The sequence below is a fragment of the Seriola lalandi genome, unplaced genomic scaffold, assembly GCF_002814215.2.
Source record: "Seriola lalandi dorsalis isolate HSWRI2012SDOR001 ecotype SW California unplaced genomic scaffold, Sedor1 jcf7180002054923, whole genome shotgun sequence".
In the NCBI taxonomy this organism is placed as follows: domain Eukaryota; kingdom Metazoa; phylum Chordata; class Actinopteri; order Carangiformes; family Carangidae; genus Seriola; species Seriola lalandi.
In genome coordinates, this window is record NW_019525475.1 from 1,143,447 (window position 1) to 1,162,012 (window position 18,566).

Sequence of the window (18,566 nt, forward strand, 5' to 3'; positions counted from 1 at the left end):
GCTGGTTAGCATGCTAACTCGAGAAGAAGAAAAAGAAGTGATAGAAACAAAATCATCAACAAAAGGAATGAAGTTTGATGCTGAACTCGCAATGTTTCCTCTAGACTAGTAAGTAAACACATGTTAATGCAAAATTGGTTTGATTGAATTGATTTGATGAATTGAAATGCCAGTTTCATACTATAAGCTTAGAAAGAGCACACAAAGTAGTCACACAATTCAGTATAAAACAAAACTTTATTGTCATATATAAAACACTAAGAGCTCCATTGAACCGTAGGTTTATTATGACATAACCTACAATTAACTATGATTGAAATACACAGCACCAAATAAGTAAATAGCCTTTTACTGCTTCTCATTCCATTCAGCTCATCAATAAAGAGAAAGACAAGAAAATGTATATAAAAAAGGATAACTTGCATTATACTATACATCTTCATCTACTATAAATATTTTAACTAACGGCTTAATTTAATTTGAGTTCTTTGGTATTAAATTCAGATTTCTAACGTTCAAAAACTGTAATATGTTTTATACTTTAAAACCTATTTATACTCACTTCTCAATAGCTTTCTAATCAAGTGTCATTTCGAGAAAATTTTTTATTATGGGATCTGCAAGTAACTACCTACTAAAATGCCTGACTACTAAAACATAATTGTTGTTATAATTTGCTTATTTTCAATTTCTTGTCTTCGCTTTCGTCTTTATCTGAGCAGCACGAGATTGATGTCAGAAATATTGGGATGAAAACGAGGCCGTGAACCATCCCAATTAACATGACAAGAAAGAAGAGCTTAAAGAACGTTCTGAATGTGTGAAACTTGGACGTAGCCAACACTGACACCCCTAAAATGGTGGACAAGGCGCCTTGGAGTATGGGATAGCCTAGATTGGAGAGAGCGTCCACAGCCTTGTCATCGGGACTCTGTTTGTTACTGGAGACGAAGGCATAGGAGATGTGAGCTGAGAAATCGACAGTGAAGCCGATGCAGACGGTAAAAATGATCATGGATATGGAATCAAGACTGACATCCCACAGCACCATAAAACCAGTCACCCCCGCAGTCACTGAACCAATCGAACAAGTCACCCATAATGAGCAGATGGGGTTGGGAATCAGCAGGAGAGAGACGACCAGCATCACAGCTGTGATCACGCCGACGTTCTTAATCGTGCTACTCACCACTACGTCGTACTGGTCCATGAAGATGAATTTTTGGTTATAGACTGATAAAGACGCTGCACGGCATCTGCTTGCAGTTGTTCTAAGAACGTGAAGCATTTCCATTTCCATGCTGGCATTGGTAATATCAACAGTCTGGATGAAGAAGCGGGATGCGAAGATGGCGTCTCCGGTGAGGTTCACATCTTGCTTTAAAAAAGGATATAAATCAAAAAAATGAAAAAGATTTTTCAGAAATTCATCTTTATCATCAAGGTTTAAATATCTTTCTTGTCCATATGACAAATAAGAGTCCAGCCAGGATGTGTAGACATCTTTATCTACAAAGTGAAGCCGTGTGAAGTCCTCTATGCATCCATGGAGTTGGAACCTCTTGGTCTCGTCCCAGTATGGGAATTCCTCACTTACAATAACCATCACAGATGGACCGTAATCAGAAAAATGCTGCCTATCCTTCTTATTGAATATTGTAACGTGGGACTTATCAGCTGCCAGATCGTTAAGCTCAATCCCCTGCTGTACGTGGAAACACCCATAAATACTTATGGTTAAATATACCAAATAAAGGAAGATTACAGCTGCCTTGACCCAAGGTTTGATCAAAAATGGGCCGTAGTAATCCTTGAAGAAATTACTCGCCGGTTGTTTTTTTTCTGCTCCAGTGTTCTTATCATAGTCGCCTCCCACGCAGCAGATGTTATACATCTCAGAACAATCATCAGGATTGTCTGATGGTATTTTCACGCAGGTCAGCCAGTGTCTGTTGCTGGCTTCCCGCCTCCCGTTCAGAGCCAGGAAGGCTCCGAAGAAGGTGATTGTGTAGACGTAACAAAACATGATGGAGGCGCTGGTGTACAGGCAGAACGACTGCACTGATGGGAAGTCGGACTTGACGCCTATGGAGAACTTGAGGACATCGGTCACGGCTGTGATGGTGATGGACATGATAGCTTCTTTGTAAGTGTGAGCCATCCGCTTCGGCACTGGGTCTTCCACGTTGGTGTGCTGCCAGTCGGACACCATTATGAACATGTTGTTGAGGCCAATTCCTGGAAAAATTGTAAAAGAGTTAAGCTAAAAGTTAGTGGTTAACAATTTAAAGTTCTACAAAAGACCACTGAGGCATTTCGTGTGCACTTAATTTACTTGATGGATGTTGCCGTCCAATCTGCAACCTCAAACTACATTATGAAACAAAAAAGGCCAAGGCCGGTTTTTCTCACCGAGTATTAGGAAAGGAGAGTTTGCGACTGTAATAACAAATGGCACTCCGATGTAAAGCAACAAGCCAAAGGAGGAAAGTACAGCCAGCCCAGAGGAGAAGACGCCGAAGACAGCCACCCACACCTTGTTCCTCACATTGTCCAATCTGTCAAGGAAGTAAAGATAGGATGGTGTTCGTAAACAGACACGTGCACGTACATAATAAAGATAACAGCATACAGTAACCAATGGACTATTTTTCCAGAATGTCATCTCAACTCATTTTTGGATATTTGCATCAAAAGCATCACAAATGAACGAACTTGATGTGTGGTCGGCTGTGGTCAGAGGTGTGCTCTGTTGCACCTTTAACCACACCCAACAGTGATGTCACAGCGTCCTGACGCACCTTGTGCAGAGTACACTTATACATCACCACTGAACAGTGAGAAGGTTAACTTTTGCTTTTAATGGTAAAACGCACTGATAGCCAAACAATCAACAACATAAAATAAAGACTGTGAGTTACACAGCAACCTCTGTGTAAAGTTTGCTAATGTTAGCGAACACTATATCAAGTAAAACTCCTGAGTGTATTGAATAGAGCAAGAGCACATTTTGTTTTCTTATGAATTTAACTTTTCATTTGCAAGAGGGTTTAATGTGCCATTTGTTCTTCATAGAGTAAAATAGTTTTAAAACCCACCATCAAATCTTTAATTTACAGTAATAAAAACAAGACTTCTGGGAGCAAAATAACAGCAAGACCTGTAATCCAGTTTAATAGTGTCATTAAAACTACCTACCGTGTGCGAAACTTAATGTTCAAGTTATTGCACAACTCTGTAGTTTATGATATGTTCACAGTCGAGCTGTTGCAGACAAACTGTATATGAAACGCTTTAATCTACACCTTACAGAAAACAAAATATAAACCGAAACCTCTAAATCTACTTTAAATTTTAAATTAAAATGGAGAATTTTTAAGTTGGAATAATTGTGCTCATGCTAAAAATTGGTATATCACTACATGTGTAACGTGTATGTGGCTTTCCGGAATCAAGTCGCACTGATAAACAACAGCTATCTGTGTCCCGGACTTGGCCTGCAGTCAGGAAATCGCTCACTGTCTGACAGCCACTGATCACTTCTTACCTCAGGCAGGAAATCACCGAGAAGGTGATAGCACTGGCATAAGTGATGAGGAATAAAGGGAAGCCATCTGTGGTGTGACTGTCAATCTCCTCCTGCTTGGATTTGGAGGTGTAGTAAGACACCTACAATAGAGAGACGCCCAACGTGAGCACTTGAGTCAGAGAACAGTGTTTACACATGGATGTCATGACCGCAATAAAACCAGCGTGACACAGCTTGGATTTCAGGACAAAGCAATGTGCTTGCAACCTTGCCAGCAACATTATCTCAAAAAGGAAGTGTAAAGACCCAGCGGGAGCAGGAAGGCCGTAACTAATATGTATAGAAAATGCATTTGTATCATTTTGTCACACTCTATTTATTATAGAGACTCAGCTAATATTGTCCATTTTTGTGGTGTAAATATAATCAACGTGTTATCTTTTTTTAATCTCATCTACCTCAGTTGGTTATTTTCTCCAATTCCCCTAAAGACTTTCCACACACCTGAACATATTGTGTTTGGATAAGGGAGTGTGTGTTTGTTGAATATAAACTCCCCCTTAGGTGGATAAAACCCCACCACATTCCCAGAAGCAGTACAGAAGAAGACATAAACTAGGTCAATGACTATATTGTGCTGGTTATAGATTTTACACGCAGATGCATAGAGCAAGAAAAAAAGACATAAAACAGGCTCATTCTGTAGATACAGACATGGGACATAAAACAGAGCAAGAGGAGTTTTCAGGTCAAAACAACTATCCAAATGCCTTGTGGCTGCATTGCATTGTGGTATAATGAGGATAAATGCTGATATTTGCTAATATTTTCCATTTTGATATTTGTCCTTGTACAGCCCCGATTGATTAAAGGTGGATTTTCTTTCCTTCCAAAACCAGGTCAAGCTGCCAAGAGGAGAAGCATGCAAGAATCAGCACTGTGGTGTTTTAATAGCTAACCTCCTTTACAGAAGTTTCCATACCCATTGGAGAGAATTGCAAGTTTTTAAAGCCTTGGATTCGTGTCAAGGTGGATTTTTCCTTGAAGGTCAAGGTCACTTACGTTAGTGAAGCGTCAACATCTATTAACTATGCGGTGCTTTTAAATGAGAGAGCTAAAGTCCAATCGTTTGTCCTTGTTAGTCATATTTTCCCGGAGCATCTGTAACTTAATGGGCTTCCTCTGACAAGCTGAAACATGTTCCAGTGAGTCTGAGCCACCGGTACAGTGTCAAAGCCTCATGGGACGTTTTCTAAATCTACAACCTAACCTAAATAAAATATGTGGTGTGTGGAGAGGGCACTGAAAAGGCCATTACACCATCACTTACAGTACAGTAGTAGATGCACTTTTAGCTTATAGCACATGCAGAAGAAATCCCAGGATGTTTCAGCAAGAAGAAAATACAGTATATTAGTAGCAGAATGATACATACATCAGTGTGTTTGCTGTCCGTCTCGTCCGATAAGAGTGCTTTAAAGCCTCTCAGCCATGATTTGGAGGCTTCAGATGCACTTCCCTGATTCTCCAAGTAGTAAAAGAGTTTTACAGCCCGAGCACTAATGACTGAGTCGCTGGCATCTGTGATGACCCCACCGAGAACAGAACCCATACACACTGAGCTGGATCTGAATGTAGATACAGGGTAGTTGATGCTGGTTTGATTGGCTTCGTTAGCGCCAACGATCTCCAGGATGACGTTTGAGACACATTCTCCGTTGGCTTTTGCGCACAACTCATTGAATCCCAGTCTCCCATCGTCCACAGTGATATTGAGGATCTTATTGTTGAGTCTGATGATGTCCTCAAACGCAGGGTTCGCCAGGACATTTGAATTGTCGGTCGACACTGCAATGAGGGATGCAAAGTTGCCCTTGTCGTACAGCCTGTCACCTGAAAACATGGAGTCATTGTAGGGGAAGTTTTCCCTGATAAAAGCTCTTGTTGCCTTTGAGGGTCCTTTTGTGGGTGTGAATTGCTGCTCAAGGTCATTGTCCTCCCTGTCTTTGAGAAAAATGAAGCCTCCGCTGAGTGCTGCTGAGAGGAGAACAGGAATTACGAAAAAATAAAAAGGACAGGAGCCTACAAGTGATCCGAGTTTTTCAAAAAGGCCTGACAGAGGCTTGGCGAGGCAGTCTGTGCGTCTGCAGCCCATCTTCAGACGTGCAGGACAGATAGTACAGATTTGAAGAGATTGCATCCTTTTAAAGGCTATGCAGATTACAACACTCTCTACATACCTTTTTTTTTTTTTTTTTTGAAAGGCCGTAGGGTGCAGATACAGTGATCTCCTTTGAAGTCTCATTAGCCAATGCGATGCTCCTTTATTACCCTTATACCTGGAAGAAAAACAACATGGAGAAGTACGCCTGTTTGGTGTTAGAGGTGATCTCATGCTTCTCAGTGGCTGTAAAATGATAAAACTTGGAGATAACTCAAACTTGTAGGAGATAATTCAAAGTCTTAAACAGAGATATGAAGCAAAAAAAAAAAACGTGACTTTATTATAATTTACAGAAAATCACTGGCAAAGATGTGACATTTTATAGCTTTATGATACAAGCATTCACAGGTGTGTCATAACATAAGTAACTATGTAACTAAATAAGTTTGCCATTCGATTGGCATTGCTTATGAAGACAACATAACTATGCAGGGTAATAAAATATTGACAATCTTACAAAACATGTTTGTTGGGGATGAAGTTCAACTACTGTATACGTTAAGTTACAAACACTAATTTTTAAACACTACAGTTAATTTGATGATTTGATGAAGTACTCACTGGAGATTTCTGGAATTAGGAATCATAGGAATACTCTGGGAACTGATTTATAAACCCTTTCAATTTAGCAACCATAACTTGGCCTGGCAGGTCTGTTCAGCTTTGCATTAAGAGGCTGGGGTGAGGTGTATTTTAGCAAAAACACCAGTGCAAAAGTTGGATTAAATGTTTTTATCAGGTCAAAGATATGGTGCACCTGTTAGCAATTCCGGCTAAACACAGTAACCAAGGCCAAGAGCACATGTTTGGTTTGTGGGGTACCTACAGCCTTATACCCTCGTTTTTTTTAGCATATCATTTATGCAGCCATCAAGTACATATTTAAGATTGCTTCATTGTGCTAACATTAGCTTTAAAAAGCTAGCTAGCCGCAGCTGATCAAATATGCAGCCAGCAACAGTTGTCATTTTAGCCAAATAATGAGTCATGTTTTGTCTACCTTTGACTGAAAATAACATTTAGTGTAAAATTAGCTGCCATTTCCACTGTAAAATGCACATGTGCTGTAGGAGAACAGAAAGCTTGTCAGGGTTAGCGACAGTGAGGTCTCTGAGCGAACGGTCAATTACAAGAATATCTTGGGAATTCAGCAACGGCCGGCCTCGGTGGATCAACCCTGCCCTCAACATGCAGCATTTTAACCTTTACTTCCACTATATATTTGGAGTGAGAGTCCGAGAGGGTCAGTTTTACACCTCCAAGCCAGTCAGCCCTTCTCTGGCAGTTAACCCCTGTCAGTCAGCTGTCAATCTGAGCCCTGGCGAGTCCTCCGAGACAAAGCTCATATCTCATTTCACACAGATCCATCTTGTGGTCATTGATTTCTCATTCTGCGAGTAAGAAATGGATTCTTTTTCCTTCATCACGGAGAGGAGAAGAAGATCCTGGCAGACGGTCGCCAGAAGCCTGATGGAGGCGTCAGTTACATGTAATCTGTTTCAGGACCCTTGGGTTATTTTGTTCACCTTGAATTGAATCAGTGCTTTTTGTCTCTTATCAAAGACTGTCAACAGCAGATAGATACAGATGCACATTGTTCTTCTCTGAGTTCGCATTAAAATGTAAATGAGCTCAATCTGTACTCCAATAACAATCATCGCGTGGTGGCGAGCTCCGGATGACACCTTCATTAGATCTCCTTTTCTCTCCTCCTCCTCCTCACACTTCACAGAGGTATGTTGGGGTGCAAATCAATGTCTTAGGTAATTAGCTTGGAAGCCTCGGGTGAACATGATGTTGAGATGTGTTGGCTGATTGTTCTGCACTTGCTCCCAGAAAGAAACCATTGATCAATGGAGAAAAACACTTCACTATGCAATAATACTCTTGATAAGAAAGCAGTCTAAAAAAAGCTACACAAGAATCTGCACACACAGATACACGCACACTCTTTACACTGTGTTGTCAGATCAGATTCAATTAGTTGCTTTGGTGTTGAGGAGCCAGCTTCCTTCCGGACAAGCTCAATTCATAACGAAAGGTCAGACGGTCGTAAAGTAGGAGGCTCTAAAGTTTTACAGTACACTATGTTTATATCTTCTTTTTGTTTGTCAGTACATAAGGTCATATCAGTGTACCTTAATCTGACAAAAATGAGTATGGAGTTTGAAGACACTGGGAGGAAATTAAGACAGACAAGAGAGAGAAATACGTTTCTCTTTTAACTTTCTACAGACGTGAAGCTCCTTTCATTTCTGGACAATTTTAATGACAAAAAAAAAAAATTTGGCACAAGCCCCAGGCTTTTATATAAGCAGAGTTTAATGTGCAGGCAGTTGTGCTGACAGTGGTCTTATGTGTGAAACTCTTACCTTCCTCTGAAAATATTAATATTAAAATTTAGACAAGATGAAGCAGATCCTGTAGCAGCTGATAAAATCATTAAAAAAAGAGCATCAAGTCACAGCAAAATGTACCAATAAGTTCCTCCTAATGTAATAAAAACCTGCGAATCTAATGAAAATACAAAAACAAATGGTGCATAAATTGTTGATAGATAAAGATATGTTGTATTTTATAAAAATATTAGAATGCTGTTAGTTAGTGGTTTAATTAGTGCCTGGCTCAAAATAGAGACGTAAACCCTTGAAGCTGCACAATGTTTATGTTCAACCCCTTAATATAATATGAGACTGTAATAATACAGCGACAGATATCTTCAGTGCTTCCTTCATACTCTTCCCACCTATGTTTTTGCCAGTTCCCCAGCGTGCCACAGTCCCTGCCATGGCTCACCCCTCTGGGAACTTGTGAGGGTGCAGTCATGTGAACTGAACCAAAAAATGCTCCCTCACTGGCTTCCCACCTGAACACTGGCAAATGGTGTTTTGTCAGAACATCCGGCCAAGGCAGAAGCAACTGCTGCCAAGTACCAACAATTTAACTCGGGTCTTTGCAGTGGTGGGGGAGTGTTTTACCTCTACTTCAGCACCAATATTTAGTGCCAGTATTTCATGCCAACATTTTTAACATTTCTAAATGTGACTGTTTTCTGTGCCAAGATGGACAAGGATTCTGTGTTCCCCCTGTGGGTTTTATTCTTGGCAGGATGGAAAAGCCTCAGAAATAGCATTTGCTTAAACCATAAAAGAACAGTAAAATTACTCTGAAACCAATGCAAATTACTTTCTTTAAGGATAAATGAAGCTGGATGATCCAATTCATTCCCATTCAGTCAATGGGGCCATTTAGAAAAAAAGCCACTCCCAAAACAAATTATTGTGAAACCAAATAATAAATACACTATACAAATACAATAAAACTTCAATGCAAGTTTTACACTTTACACAGCCCATGCATGGCTATAGCTACAGGCTAGGCAGCAGAAACAAACTTGGCCTATCATCACCTTTTAAGTTGATATGGGGAATTCTCTTACAGAGCGAGACTATCATTCATTTGGAGAAATATCTGACTCTTTAGCTGCTAAATGCTGCGCTATGTTCACCAGCTAATCGCTAACTGTGCCTAGCCGCTGTTCAGTGCTGAGCTGAGAATGTGAAACAAGCAGCTCCTTTCACATTAATATTTCATACAGTGCTATTATAACAAATATTCACTATAGCTGCTTTGAATTGCATCATACTGAAGTGTGTCTTCACCTTTCAGCCACTGCAGAAAACATGGTGGATACAAACCCCTGCAATATCTGGTTGGAGACCCTGTTGAAATCGTAGAAAAAGTAGTAAAATATACTGATGTGTTTATATAAGTTATAAACATCATCATCATCATTTAAAGTTTTCCTTTTTACTGTGAAACCCTGAAAAGCCACATTTGTGTACTAAAGTTATGCCTTTGCCAAACACGTCGGAGTCTCAACAAGCAGAGACAAAAAGGAGAAGAATCTATAGAGTCAGTGTTCCTGGGAGCAGAACCTCAAATCAATCCGGTTCACCGGATCTTCTTTCCAAACTCCTCCGATGCGTTAATTTCCTCCTCTCTCCTTTCTATTTCCCTCCTCTGTGAGAGAACGGTTTCCATTATGCCACAGGTTCACATTAAAGAGATGGGAACAGGCTGGTACCTGCAATTATCCTTGCTCACCCAGCCGTGGGCCGCGAGGCGCTGAGCAACAGCTGGCTCTCTCCCTCTCTCTCTCTCACTCAAACACACACACACACATATATACATGCACCTGCACGCTGCTACCCTCCTCCTCCTTCAGACACTTACCCACCCATTCCTCACATTCACCTGCCAAGCAGCTTGATTAATAAGGCCAACGCTCACAGCCGAAGCAAACCACAGACACAGAGGGGAGGAAGGGAGAGAAGGAAAGAACAAGCGCAGAGTTGGAACAAAGAACTCAACGCATGCGACCATGCACTATGTAATATATTCATGCACAGCAAAAAAAAAGTGATCAGTTATCCTGTCAGCGTGGAAAAACGTGCACAAACAAATTAAAAGTACAGTCAGAGGGGTGACTGTAAAATATTGCAGTGATTCAAAGATAATAAAAGAAAAAGCAGCCAAAGTCATAATTTATCTCCATGTCCCGCGGCACCTTTCTCTTTCTCTCTATCTGTTTGCCACAGGCCCAATAACACCAGAGCTCAGGTCTTTGATTCTGTCAAGAGCGATGGATCGCTTCAAACCACAGAGGCTGCATTCTCGCCGCTGCTCCCTCATCTTCGCACGAACACTGACAGGACAAGAGTCGGGACTTCGTGGTGCACTCACCTCTCAAACATACATCCTACTTTTGACACTTTGTCTTAATATGAGGCTTTGGAAATAGATCTGTCGGTAGATGTTAATGGTTTAGCTTGACTTTTTCTTTTTCTTTTGGAATTCAGTTTCTACTGTCTGTGATATAAGATACGAGATGAAAGATGGCGTATATACAGAATGGCCAAAAGTTTGTAGACTCTTCTGGGCTGGGGTTTCAACAGTAAAATGATAATTTAGGCCAATACCATTTTATATCCTGTATCCTTTTCTCCCAGCCCCTCAGACTGAACCTGGAAACCTCTATTTTAGACAATATTGTGCAATAAGTTTGGTGCAGGAGAAGTTGATCAACCAAAGAAGTCAGCAAGCCAAACTCTCATGGAAAGCCTTCACAGAAGAACCCATGGTTTTTAATCCCATGGTTTTTGGAATGAGATGTTAAACTATGCCATATGGGTGTGAGTAATGACAAACTCCTTTTCTTCCTCAGCTCTGGCAAAGGCACAGAGAGACAGTGATCCAGATCAGAGGGCATGCTACCGAAGTGCTTTGTCAAATCTGGCCCGACTTTCCATCTATTTTCACAACTGCAGTCATAAGCAATCCTGGAGATCTATGAAAACTTATCTTCCTCCCTGCTCTCCTCGCGGCTGCTGAGGCAGCACCTGGATTTAAATGACTCGACTGATGGCTGCAGAGACAGAATTCATTCCTGGACTCTTGTTATGGATGGCGCAACGTCGAAGGGTGAAAAATTACCCAGAGGGCCACTCCGCCCCTGTTCTGTATTACTGTGCATGATGTTTGCTCTGACAGATGTCTGGCAAAAGGAAGAGCAAAGTGCTGAATGTGTCTTTGTCACCAAAGTTAATATCATATCACCAATTTCCACAGGCTATACATTAACCATCCCCAAATATACCAAGGTCACCAGCAGCATTTTAAACAGTGATTGATTTTTGGGCTTGCTATGGTTGTTCTCAGATTTGCAAATATCTAATTCAATCATCCTTCAAAATGAGTTTTCTTTATGGAAAAATACGTAGAAGATTTGGTGTACTAGTTCTAGCTCCAGCTATACTGTAAACTGTCTATGCAAATGAGAGGAAACTGACACCACATGAAGGCATATCAGCCTTTAGATAACATCTCTAGTAAATCCAAGGTAAAACAGTTACCTAAGATTCAGTTTCTCTCTCAGGCTGAAGGTTCATTTTCTTGTTTGTTCCTGGCACCAGGTGATAGCAGGAGTTACCCGGTCACTGTTCCCTCAGGTGTCAGGTTCAGGTGTTTCTGGGATCACGGATGAAGTCAGGAAGGAGGAAACATGGGGCTGAAATCTGAGCCACTCCCTCTGCACAATGTACAAACATTAACAGGCATTTCACTCATTTTTATTCAGCTGCAGCTTCAATATTAAGACAGTGACATTTAAATTATATTAATTACATTAGGAGTCGTGCTAATGCTGCCGTTCACTCTGAGGTTTAGAGTGGAGCGGCTCGACATTTTGGCCAGGCCAGCTGTTTCTGTCACAGCTACACATTTAGCTTAAAGACTTTGAGGGTGCCATCAATCCTCCGATCTGACTCACAGCAAGAACGTGAATAAGCATATTTCCCAAAATGTCAAACTACTGAATTTATACTGTTATTCTGTAGAGAACAAAATAAGACAGGAATTAACAGTCTTTGTTTTAAACACTGGAAAAGTGATTCTTAAAAAAAAAAATAAATAAATAAACAAAGGTAGTTAATGAGTCGGTGGACAATCACAGGACTCTGCAACACCTTTCCTGGATAAAAACAGTTGTAATTTACCAATCAATACATATTACACTGAAAATATGTGGAGACAAAGGGGAACTATACGCTGCCATAGCTCAACGCTTGAGCGTACAGTTAACTTTAAGAACATAATTATCTCCCTGACTGCAGATATTGATTTTAAACTCACACATTACTGGTTTATTTGCTCTTCTGACTCCCCTTAAAGCAAAACACATAAACTGCTGTTGTTGGTGCTGAAACGCTTCCCACACAGCACAACAGTGGCTGAGCAGACATCCCCATCTAGTGGGCCAGGACTCCGGATAATGATGTTAAGAAATGTTGCATAATCAATAGGCTTTAAATTGAGCTAGAAAACACTTCAGAGCTCCATTACAGTACAATAAAAGTGAATGTGTTCTCCATCCTGCCGGCTCAGCCAGGAATCGGCCTCTTAAATTATGTCAGTTTTATCACCACGCCTGCTTATACCTGGTATTTATTATTTATTTTTATCTTATTTATTCTTTTTCTGTTTGAATTTCTTTCAACTTTTATGCTGTTCAGCTGAATTTTTTACATTAATTGAATATTATTATATTCCACCTTAAATTAATTTAAGGTGGAAATCAACAAAAGCTAAAATGGTTCTACATAACTTTCAAGAAGGAGTCGTGTATCATGCTCTCCACCTCCTCTACCAACACACCGTACTCCGCCTGACAGACAGTGTGTGCCCTCCTGCCACTTTCCTTCAGGCATTTCATCACGTCTCTGTGCATCTCTGGTCTGGACGCAGTCGAGCCGAGCGTCCTCAGCTGCTCGACCGGATCCTCTGGAATATTTTGGATTTGTAAAGCGTTGAACACAGCGGGAGCAAATTTCCCGTAGTGAGCGGTGGAACAAAGCACCACGGGGCACGAACCGTCCTGCAGCCTGTCGGCCACGACTTTAGCCACGGCCGTGTGTGTGTCCATGACGTAGCCCGTCTGTGCGTGGATGCTCCGGATGGCGCCCAGGCAGTCGTCTTCGGAGCACCAGCCGGCCAGCACTTCCTGCTGTATCCTGCCGAGGAGATGCTCAGGAACCAGAAAGTGCTGCCGTCCGTCTAAGCGCGTGAACAGGTCCTTGACGAGGCGTCCGTCTCCACCTGAGACGTGGTAGATAAACCTCTCCAGGTTGGAGGATTTCAGGATGTCTATAGCCGGGGAGTGGGAGAGCATCAGCGGCCGTCCCCGGAGATCGTACTCGCCTGTGGTGATAAAGTCTGTGATGATGCGGTTGTGGTTGGACGCACAGATGACTTTTCTTATCGGGATGCCCATTTGCTTGGCGTACACGGCTGACATGGCGTTGCCAAAGTTACCAGTAGGGATGCAAACATCGATGGGCTCCCCAAACTTGACAACGCCGTCTCTGCACAGATCCAGATAGGCCGAGGAGTGGTAGACCACCTGCAAGAAGAGGAACGTTAACAAAACCTTACTGCAAGATATGACTTTTAAAGTGTAACTGCACTGGTACAAAATGTGTTTCATCTTTCAAATAACAGAAAATAAAAGCACAACAAATGGAAAAACATGTAACAACACCAGAAGAAGACATTTCATGCTGTCAGGGCTTACTGGGAAGCTTGAGTAGAGCAGAGACATTGTTAATGTTATTGGTCGCACCTGTGCTTCCTAAGCTATTAGTTAAAGTGTTTTCTATGGAAAAGCCCTGTTGTGGAAGGAAATCTTTTCATTGCATCCGACTCAGGCAACATCAACCCACCTGTGGCAACAGCCGTGCCCAGTTGATGGAGTTGGCGGTGCTGAGGACGGTGCCGTACTCCACAGCGAGGTGCCCCGTCAGCCCGGACTCTCCAAACATCCTCTTGATGGTTCTCTGACAGAAGTCAAAGTCTGACAGGACGCTCACGGCCCTGGCGTTTCCCTCCCTGTAGCTGATCATCTGGAGCTTCTGGATCTCACTCACCCCTTCCTCCGGGAAAAACACCTGCACGCCGATCCTGTGTCTGTCAGTCCCGCCGAGCCTGCTGAAGCCGCTGAGCACTGCGCTGCCGGTGTCTCCGGACGTGGCCACCAGGATGAGGTAGTTGCACATCGGCGGGAGGCAGTAGGCGAAGAGCTGGGGCATCAGCTGCAAAGCGAGGTCTTTAAATGAGGCGGTGGGGCCGTGAAAAAGCTCCTGAACGTACTGGTTGTGATTGAGATGTTTTACAGGTGCAACTGCCTCACAAGAAAAGTTTGAACCATACGCCTTGAACACCATTGTTCTGAGATCCAAAGCACAGATATCCAGCGGGTGGATGCACTTTTCAAGTAAAACTAACGCTCGCTCTGGGTATGACATGTCAGCCAATCTCAGCCATTCACGAGCATCAATCTTTGGGAAGCCATTTTTGGGAACATAGAGGCCTCCATCTGTGGCCAAACCCTCTATAACCACATCACTGAAGTATGTTTTCTTATTGGATGATCCCACAGTGTCACACCTGGTTGACACAAACGTTTCTGCAGCATGATTTTGATATCTCTCCACAGCCTTTAACACTTTCTCCGCTACTTCCTCCACCGTGTCCCCTGTTCCACACAGCACACGCACATCGAGCCACTTATCATAAAACTGCTTCCTGTACTGCAGAATGTCCCTCATGGATACCCCTGCCTCCTGGCCCACTATCCTGTTCACCTTCATCCTGGTGAGCCTCTGTATGATATCCTCGCTGTCCACGTCCAGGTAGATGACCAGTCCGGTCTCTCTGACATGCTGCATGGCCTCAGCATGAAGAGGGTTCGAGCCTGTCAGGGAAACAACACACCCAGAGGCAGAGAAGTTACACAAAGCCTGACCTTCCTCCTGTAGAAAACGCTGTCCACCGACTGATGCCAGCTTGGCAGCGACGGGCATCTTCCATGTCGTCTCCAAGACATCGTCATCAACATCAATGACAGGCAGTCCCAGTCTGTGGGCCACTATCCTCCCCACTGTGGTCTTCCCTGCTCCAGGAGGACCCATGAGCAGGATGTTCTTGCCGCCCAGAGCGATGGTTCTGGTGGAAATCCATGATTTTGGTGCTGAAAAGGGACTCAGGTAGCACCTGGCAGTTCTTACTGCAAGCTGACTTACATTCAGTAAACCCATTGAGTCTTATGGCACAGCCCTTTCTTCTGTAAGGAAGAAAATATGGTAAAAGCGGACATTTATATTGCAGATACACTTTCAATACACTTTCAACAAATGTGTATTATTTACCACGTATTTCAATACAGTGCCTACAGTGGCTGCAATAACTTTGCACGTGTTTTGCAGACAGTATTAAAAGTGGCCTGTCATCGCAAATGATAGTTTAAATAAGTAAGGCACTCACGTTAAATGGAGGATTCCTGTACATTACCCAATTATGAATGTTATTATGTTGTAAATCGAGTCTGTAGTAACGACATGGTTTGTTTTAACGGATAAAGCACCACTGTATCACACTCTCTGCAGTCGCTACAAACAACTACGGTCAGCCTAGAGGGACAAAATTGATATTTCTGTCAAGGGAAGTACGAGAAGCGAAAAAAAACAACAGCCTTTTCGTTGCAAAAACCCCCCCCAAACTTTTATTTAATGATTTATTAACTTTACATGCATCAAATGACGTAATTATTTCAAAGCATTTTTTCAAACAAAACACTTTTATAAACATTTTCTATCGCGAACCGAACAGTTGGGGTGACTCTTTGCTGCATTCAGGAACATATTAGAACTTCGTAATTTAGTGTTGTAAACTTGAAAGTACGAAAATGCTAATTTGGTATCAATTTTTTTGTCGTAGCTACATATAGATCGGGTGCTCGCTCAATCAACTCACTCATCAACTCAATCCACGGTCTATCAATTTAATGAAAAACGCGGTCGCAAAATGAAATTTAGTACTTAACAAGCATTCGTGAATGCAACATTTGCCCCCGCAGTTGCCCAGCAACTAGCAACCAGCGTGTTGTCAAACAAATAACTCTGTCCCATGGACTTCTAGCTAGTGTTAGCTCGGTCGAGTTGGTTCGTTTAGTCATTAGCTGAACTTAATTAACAGCGGTTTCTTTTTGCTCGAAGTCACTCAACATGTCTGGAGTTTTGCATCCACCCGAAAGCGTCTACAACCTCATACCGAAGGAGGAGGTTCATACTCAGAAACCGCCGATGTACGCTCAAAGCTGTTGCTTGACACATTAACATTAGCTACACCGGTCAAATTAAGCTAGTTGGTTTAGTTGATCAGGAAGCTAGTTAGCTGCACCATAAGCTAGTTAATGAGCACTTAAGATGTAGTTAAAAGTCGATATAGAAAATAATTAACTACAATAATCTATTACACCGATTATACAGTCGAGCAATCGAATAGTTAAGTAACAGAATGATACTTGTCAACTGTTTTGATAATAGCGAATGAGGCGTTTTCAAGCATATGTAATAGTTTACTGTTGCTTACTTAAGCTTAACTGTACATTAATCTAACTTATGGCTGAAGGCAGTGAAATTTGCATGTTGCTTAAAGATGAAAGTAGGGATCCTTTGATTCATTTTATGATTGAATATCTGAAATTATTTTGAAATTAAATGATCTTTCTCCTCTCCTGACTCTGAAGGTACATGTCCAAGTTTAGACCGCTAGTTGTTCTTGAGAAAAAGTCAACCAAGGATGCAATGAGGACGATGGGACCAGCAAAAGTAGAGGTGCCATCCCCAGACAAATACCTCAAAAAGCATTCAAAAGAGCCCAAACTGCCTGAAAGTGAGTATTTCCATAGACTACATAACCAATGTGTGGGCGTACATTTGAGCAATGATTCTGCTATGTAGTCATCTGAATTTCTTACTTTCATATTTTCATGTTTTCTCAGAAACACAGTGCTCGAAAGAAGTTCGTCACATCTACACTACGAGAAAACCGGCTGTTCCTGCGAGGACAGACAACCCACCTATGGTCATGCATACCAAAAGAGACTTTATAAAGACAACTACACTGGTTCCAATGAAACCACAGCCGACCTTTGTGGACACCAAGAAGGGACACAAGCAGCGCCTTGAAAATTCAGGACTTGTCCCCAAATATATCAAGAAAAAGGTATTTTCCTACAATAGAACACACAAGAGAAGTTTGAGAAACACAACTTCAGAGAGATTGTCAGTTCCAACAGTCAGATGTGTTCACAAATTCACAGCCATGAATGCCAGGAAAAGATAATAGGTAGCACATACAAAAACTGAGAATAAATTCCTATTTTCATTGATGAAACTATCCATCTGTGAGACCTGATTTCATATTTCAATAGACCCACTGTGAACATATTATTGAGAGTTGCCAGTTTCTGTCTGCAGGATTATGGAGAAGTGCCTGAGTACCTTCTGCAGCGCAGTGAAGAAGAGCAGAGGGCTCAGGAGGAGTATGACAACTTTGTGAAAGAACAGAAGGAGCAGGGAGCCATGAAACACCTGTCTGACGAGGAGCGTCAAGCCGTCGTGGAGGTACCTGAACACATGGCTGCACGGTGGCAATTCTGTCCCTAAAGCAGCAGGGGATCATACAGACATCTGGAACGTCTTGGGGGTTAGGGCTAGGGTGTGGGTGGGGGGATTTCATACCTTTGAAGTTTTTAGAAAAGTACTTATTGACCCCCAATAGGTCAGGATGAAATGTTTTCGGTCGGACCATTATGGCTGCAGCAGCAAAATTAAGGGTTTTAAATTACCTCTGAGAATGCTTGAATGCTGATATATACTGTATATATTATCAAAATGACTTTACCGTGACACTGATTGGCTTCCCTCTCTGGGTCCACTATCCAGGGCCTGAAGAAGAGCTGGGATGAGGTGCACCATGAGTACCAGGGCCTCTCGCTCGTCATCGACACCCTGTCAAAGAAAGCCCACAAGGCGCGGCTCGAAGTGGCGATGAAGCAGCTGGAGAACGACATTAACCTCTTCGAGAGGTTCAAAAGCATCTACATACCCATTACTAGGACATAAAAAACACTCTCAGAAATTTACTTTAAGGAATATTAAAATTTAAGCATCAGAAAAGGCCAAACTATTATTCTTTCTGTCTTGTGTCCTGTTTTCCTGCCTTGCAAATGTGTTGTATCAGAGAACTTCTTTGCAAAAAGCTGGAAGTAAAGGCTTGAAATCTTGAGCATCCTTTAAAATCAATTTCATTCTGACTGAATAAAAAATTCACAGCATAGAAATTGTGTCACATATTTGTTGTTAAGTTGTTTCATTCTCCCTCAGCGGCTTGTGATGCGGCCACATGCCAGCA

At 42.0% G+C, this 18,566-nt stretch overlaps 3 protein-coding genes across 3 annotated transcripts; 1 reads left to right on the forward strand and 2 right to left on the reverse strand.

Moving 5' to 3' along the window:
* Positions 1–218: 218 nt before the first annotated feature.
* Positions 219–5,690, reverse strand: LOC111673628 (patched domain-containing protein 3). Its single transcript, XM_023431459.2, has 4 exons — positions 4,965–5,690; positions 3,548–3,669; positions 2,413–2,558; positions 219–2,238 (listed from the first exon to the last, which is right to left on the reverse strand). The coding sequence occupies exons 1-4, from the start codon at positions 5,682–5,684 to the stop codon at positions 668–670; spliced, it is 2,559 nt and encodes an 852-aa protein (XP_023287227.1). The 5' UTR covers positions 5,685–5,690; the 3' UTR covers positions 219–667.
* Positions 5,691–11,868: 6,178 nt separating this feature from the next.
* thnsl1 (threonine synthase like 1) lies at positions 11,869–15,764 on the reverse strand. The gene is made up of 3 exons (XM_023431462.2): positions 15,633–15,764; positions 14,033–15,432; positions 11,869–13,713 (listed from the first exon to the last, which is right to left on the reverse strand). Exons 2-3 carry the CDS (start codon positions 15,404–15,406, stop codon positions 12,910–12,912), a joined length of 2,178 nt encoding a protein of 725 aa, XP_023287230.1. The 5' UTR covers positions 15,407–15,432; positions 15,633–15,764; the 3' UTR covers positions 11,869–12,909.
* A 494-nt stretch (positions 15,765–16,258) lies between these two features.
* On the forward strand, positions 16,259–18,495 carry enkur (enkurin, TRPC channel interacting protein). The gene is made up of 5 exons (XM_023431451.2): positions 16,259–16,452; positions 16,897–17,042; positions 17,152–17,375; positions 17,630–17,776; positions 18,098–18,495. Exons 1-5 carry the CDS (start codon positions 16,373–16,375, stop codon positions 18,275–18,277), a joined length of 777 nt encoding a protein of 258 aa, XP_023287219.1. The 5' UTR covers positions 16,259–16,372; the 3' UTR covers positions 18,278–18,495.
* The last annotated feature ends 71 nt before the right edge of the window (positions 18,496–18,566 follow it).

What these genes read in the sequence shown, in the direction of transcription:
- LOC111673628 (XM_023431459.2), bottom strand. Translation starts at nt 5,684, where the DNA reads ATGGGCTGCAGACGCACAGACTGCCTCGCCAAGCCTCTGTCAGGCCTT. An exon ending in TCGGTGATTTCCTGCCTGAG is followed by an intron (nt 2,559 to 3,547) that starts GTAAGAAGTGAT and finishes CTTCCTTGACAG; the next exon opens with ATTGGACAATGTGAGGAACA. An exon ending in CTCTCCTTTCCTAATACTCG is followed by an intron (nt 2,239 to 2,412) that starts GTGAGAAAAACC and finishes CAATTTTTCCAG; the next exon opens with GAATTGGCCTCAACAACATG.
- thnsl1 (XM_023431462.2), bottom strand. Translation starts at nt 15,406, where the DNA reads ATGGGTTTACTGAATGTAAGTCAGCTTGCAGTAAGAACTGCCAGGTGC. An exon ending in GGGCACGGCTGTTGCCACAG is followed by an intron (nt 13,714 to 14,032) that starts GTGGGTTGATGT and finishes CTCTTCTTGCAG; the next exon opens with GTGGTCTACCACTCCTCGGC.
- enkur (XM_023431451.2), top strand. Translation starts at nt 16,373, where the DNA reads ATGTCTGGAGTTTTGCATCCACCCGAAAGCGTCTACAACCTCATACCG. An exon ending in CATACTCAGAAACCGCCGAT is followed by an intron (nt 16,453 to 16,896) that starts GTACGCTCAAAG and finishes CTGACTCTGAAG; the next exon opens with GTACATGTCCAAGTTTAGAC. An exon ending in AGCGTCAAGCCGTCGTGGAG is followed by an intron (nt 17,777 to 18,097) that starts GTACCTGAACAC and finishes TCCACTATCCAG; the next exon opens with GGCCTGAAGAAGAGCTGGGA.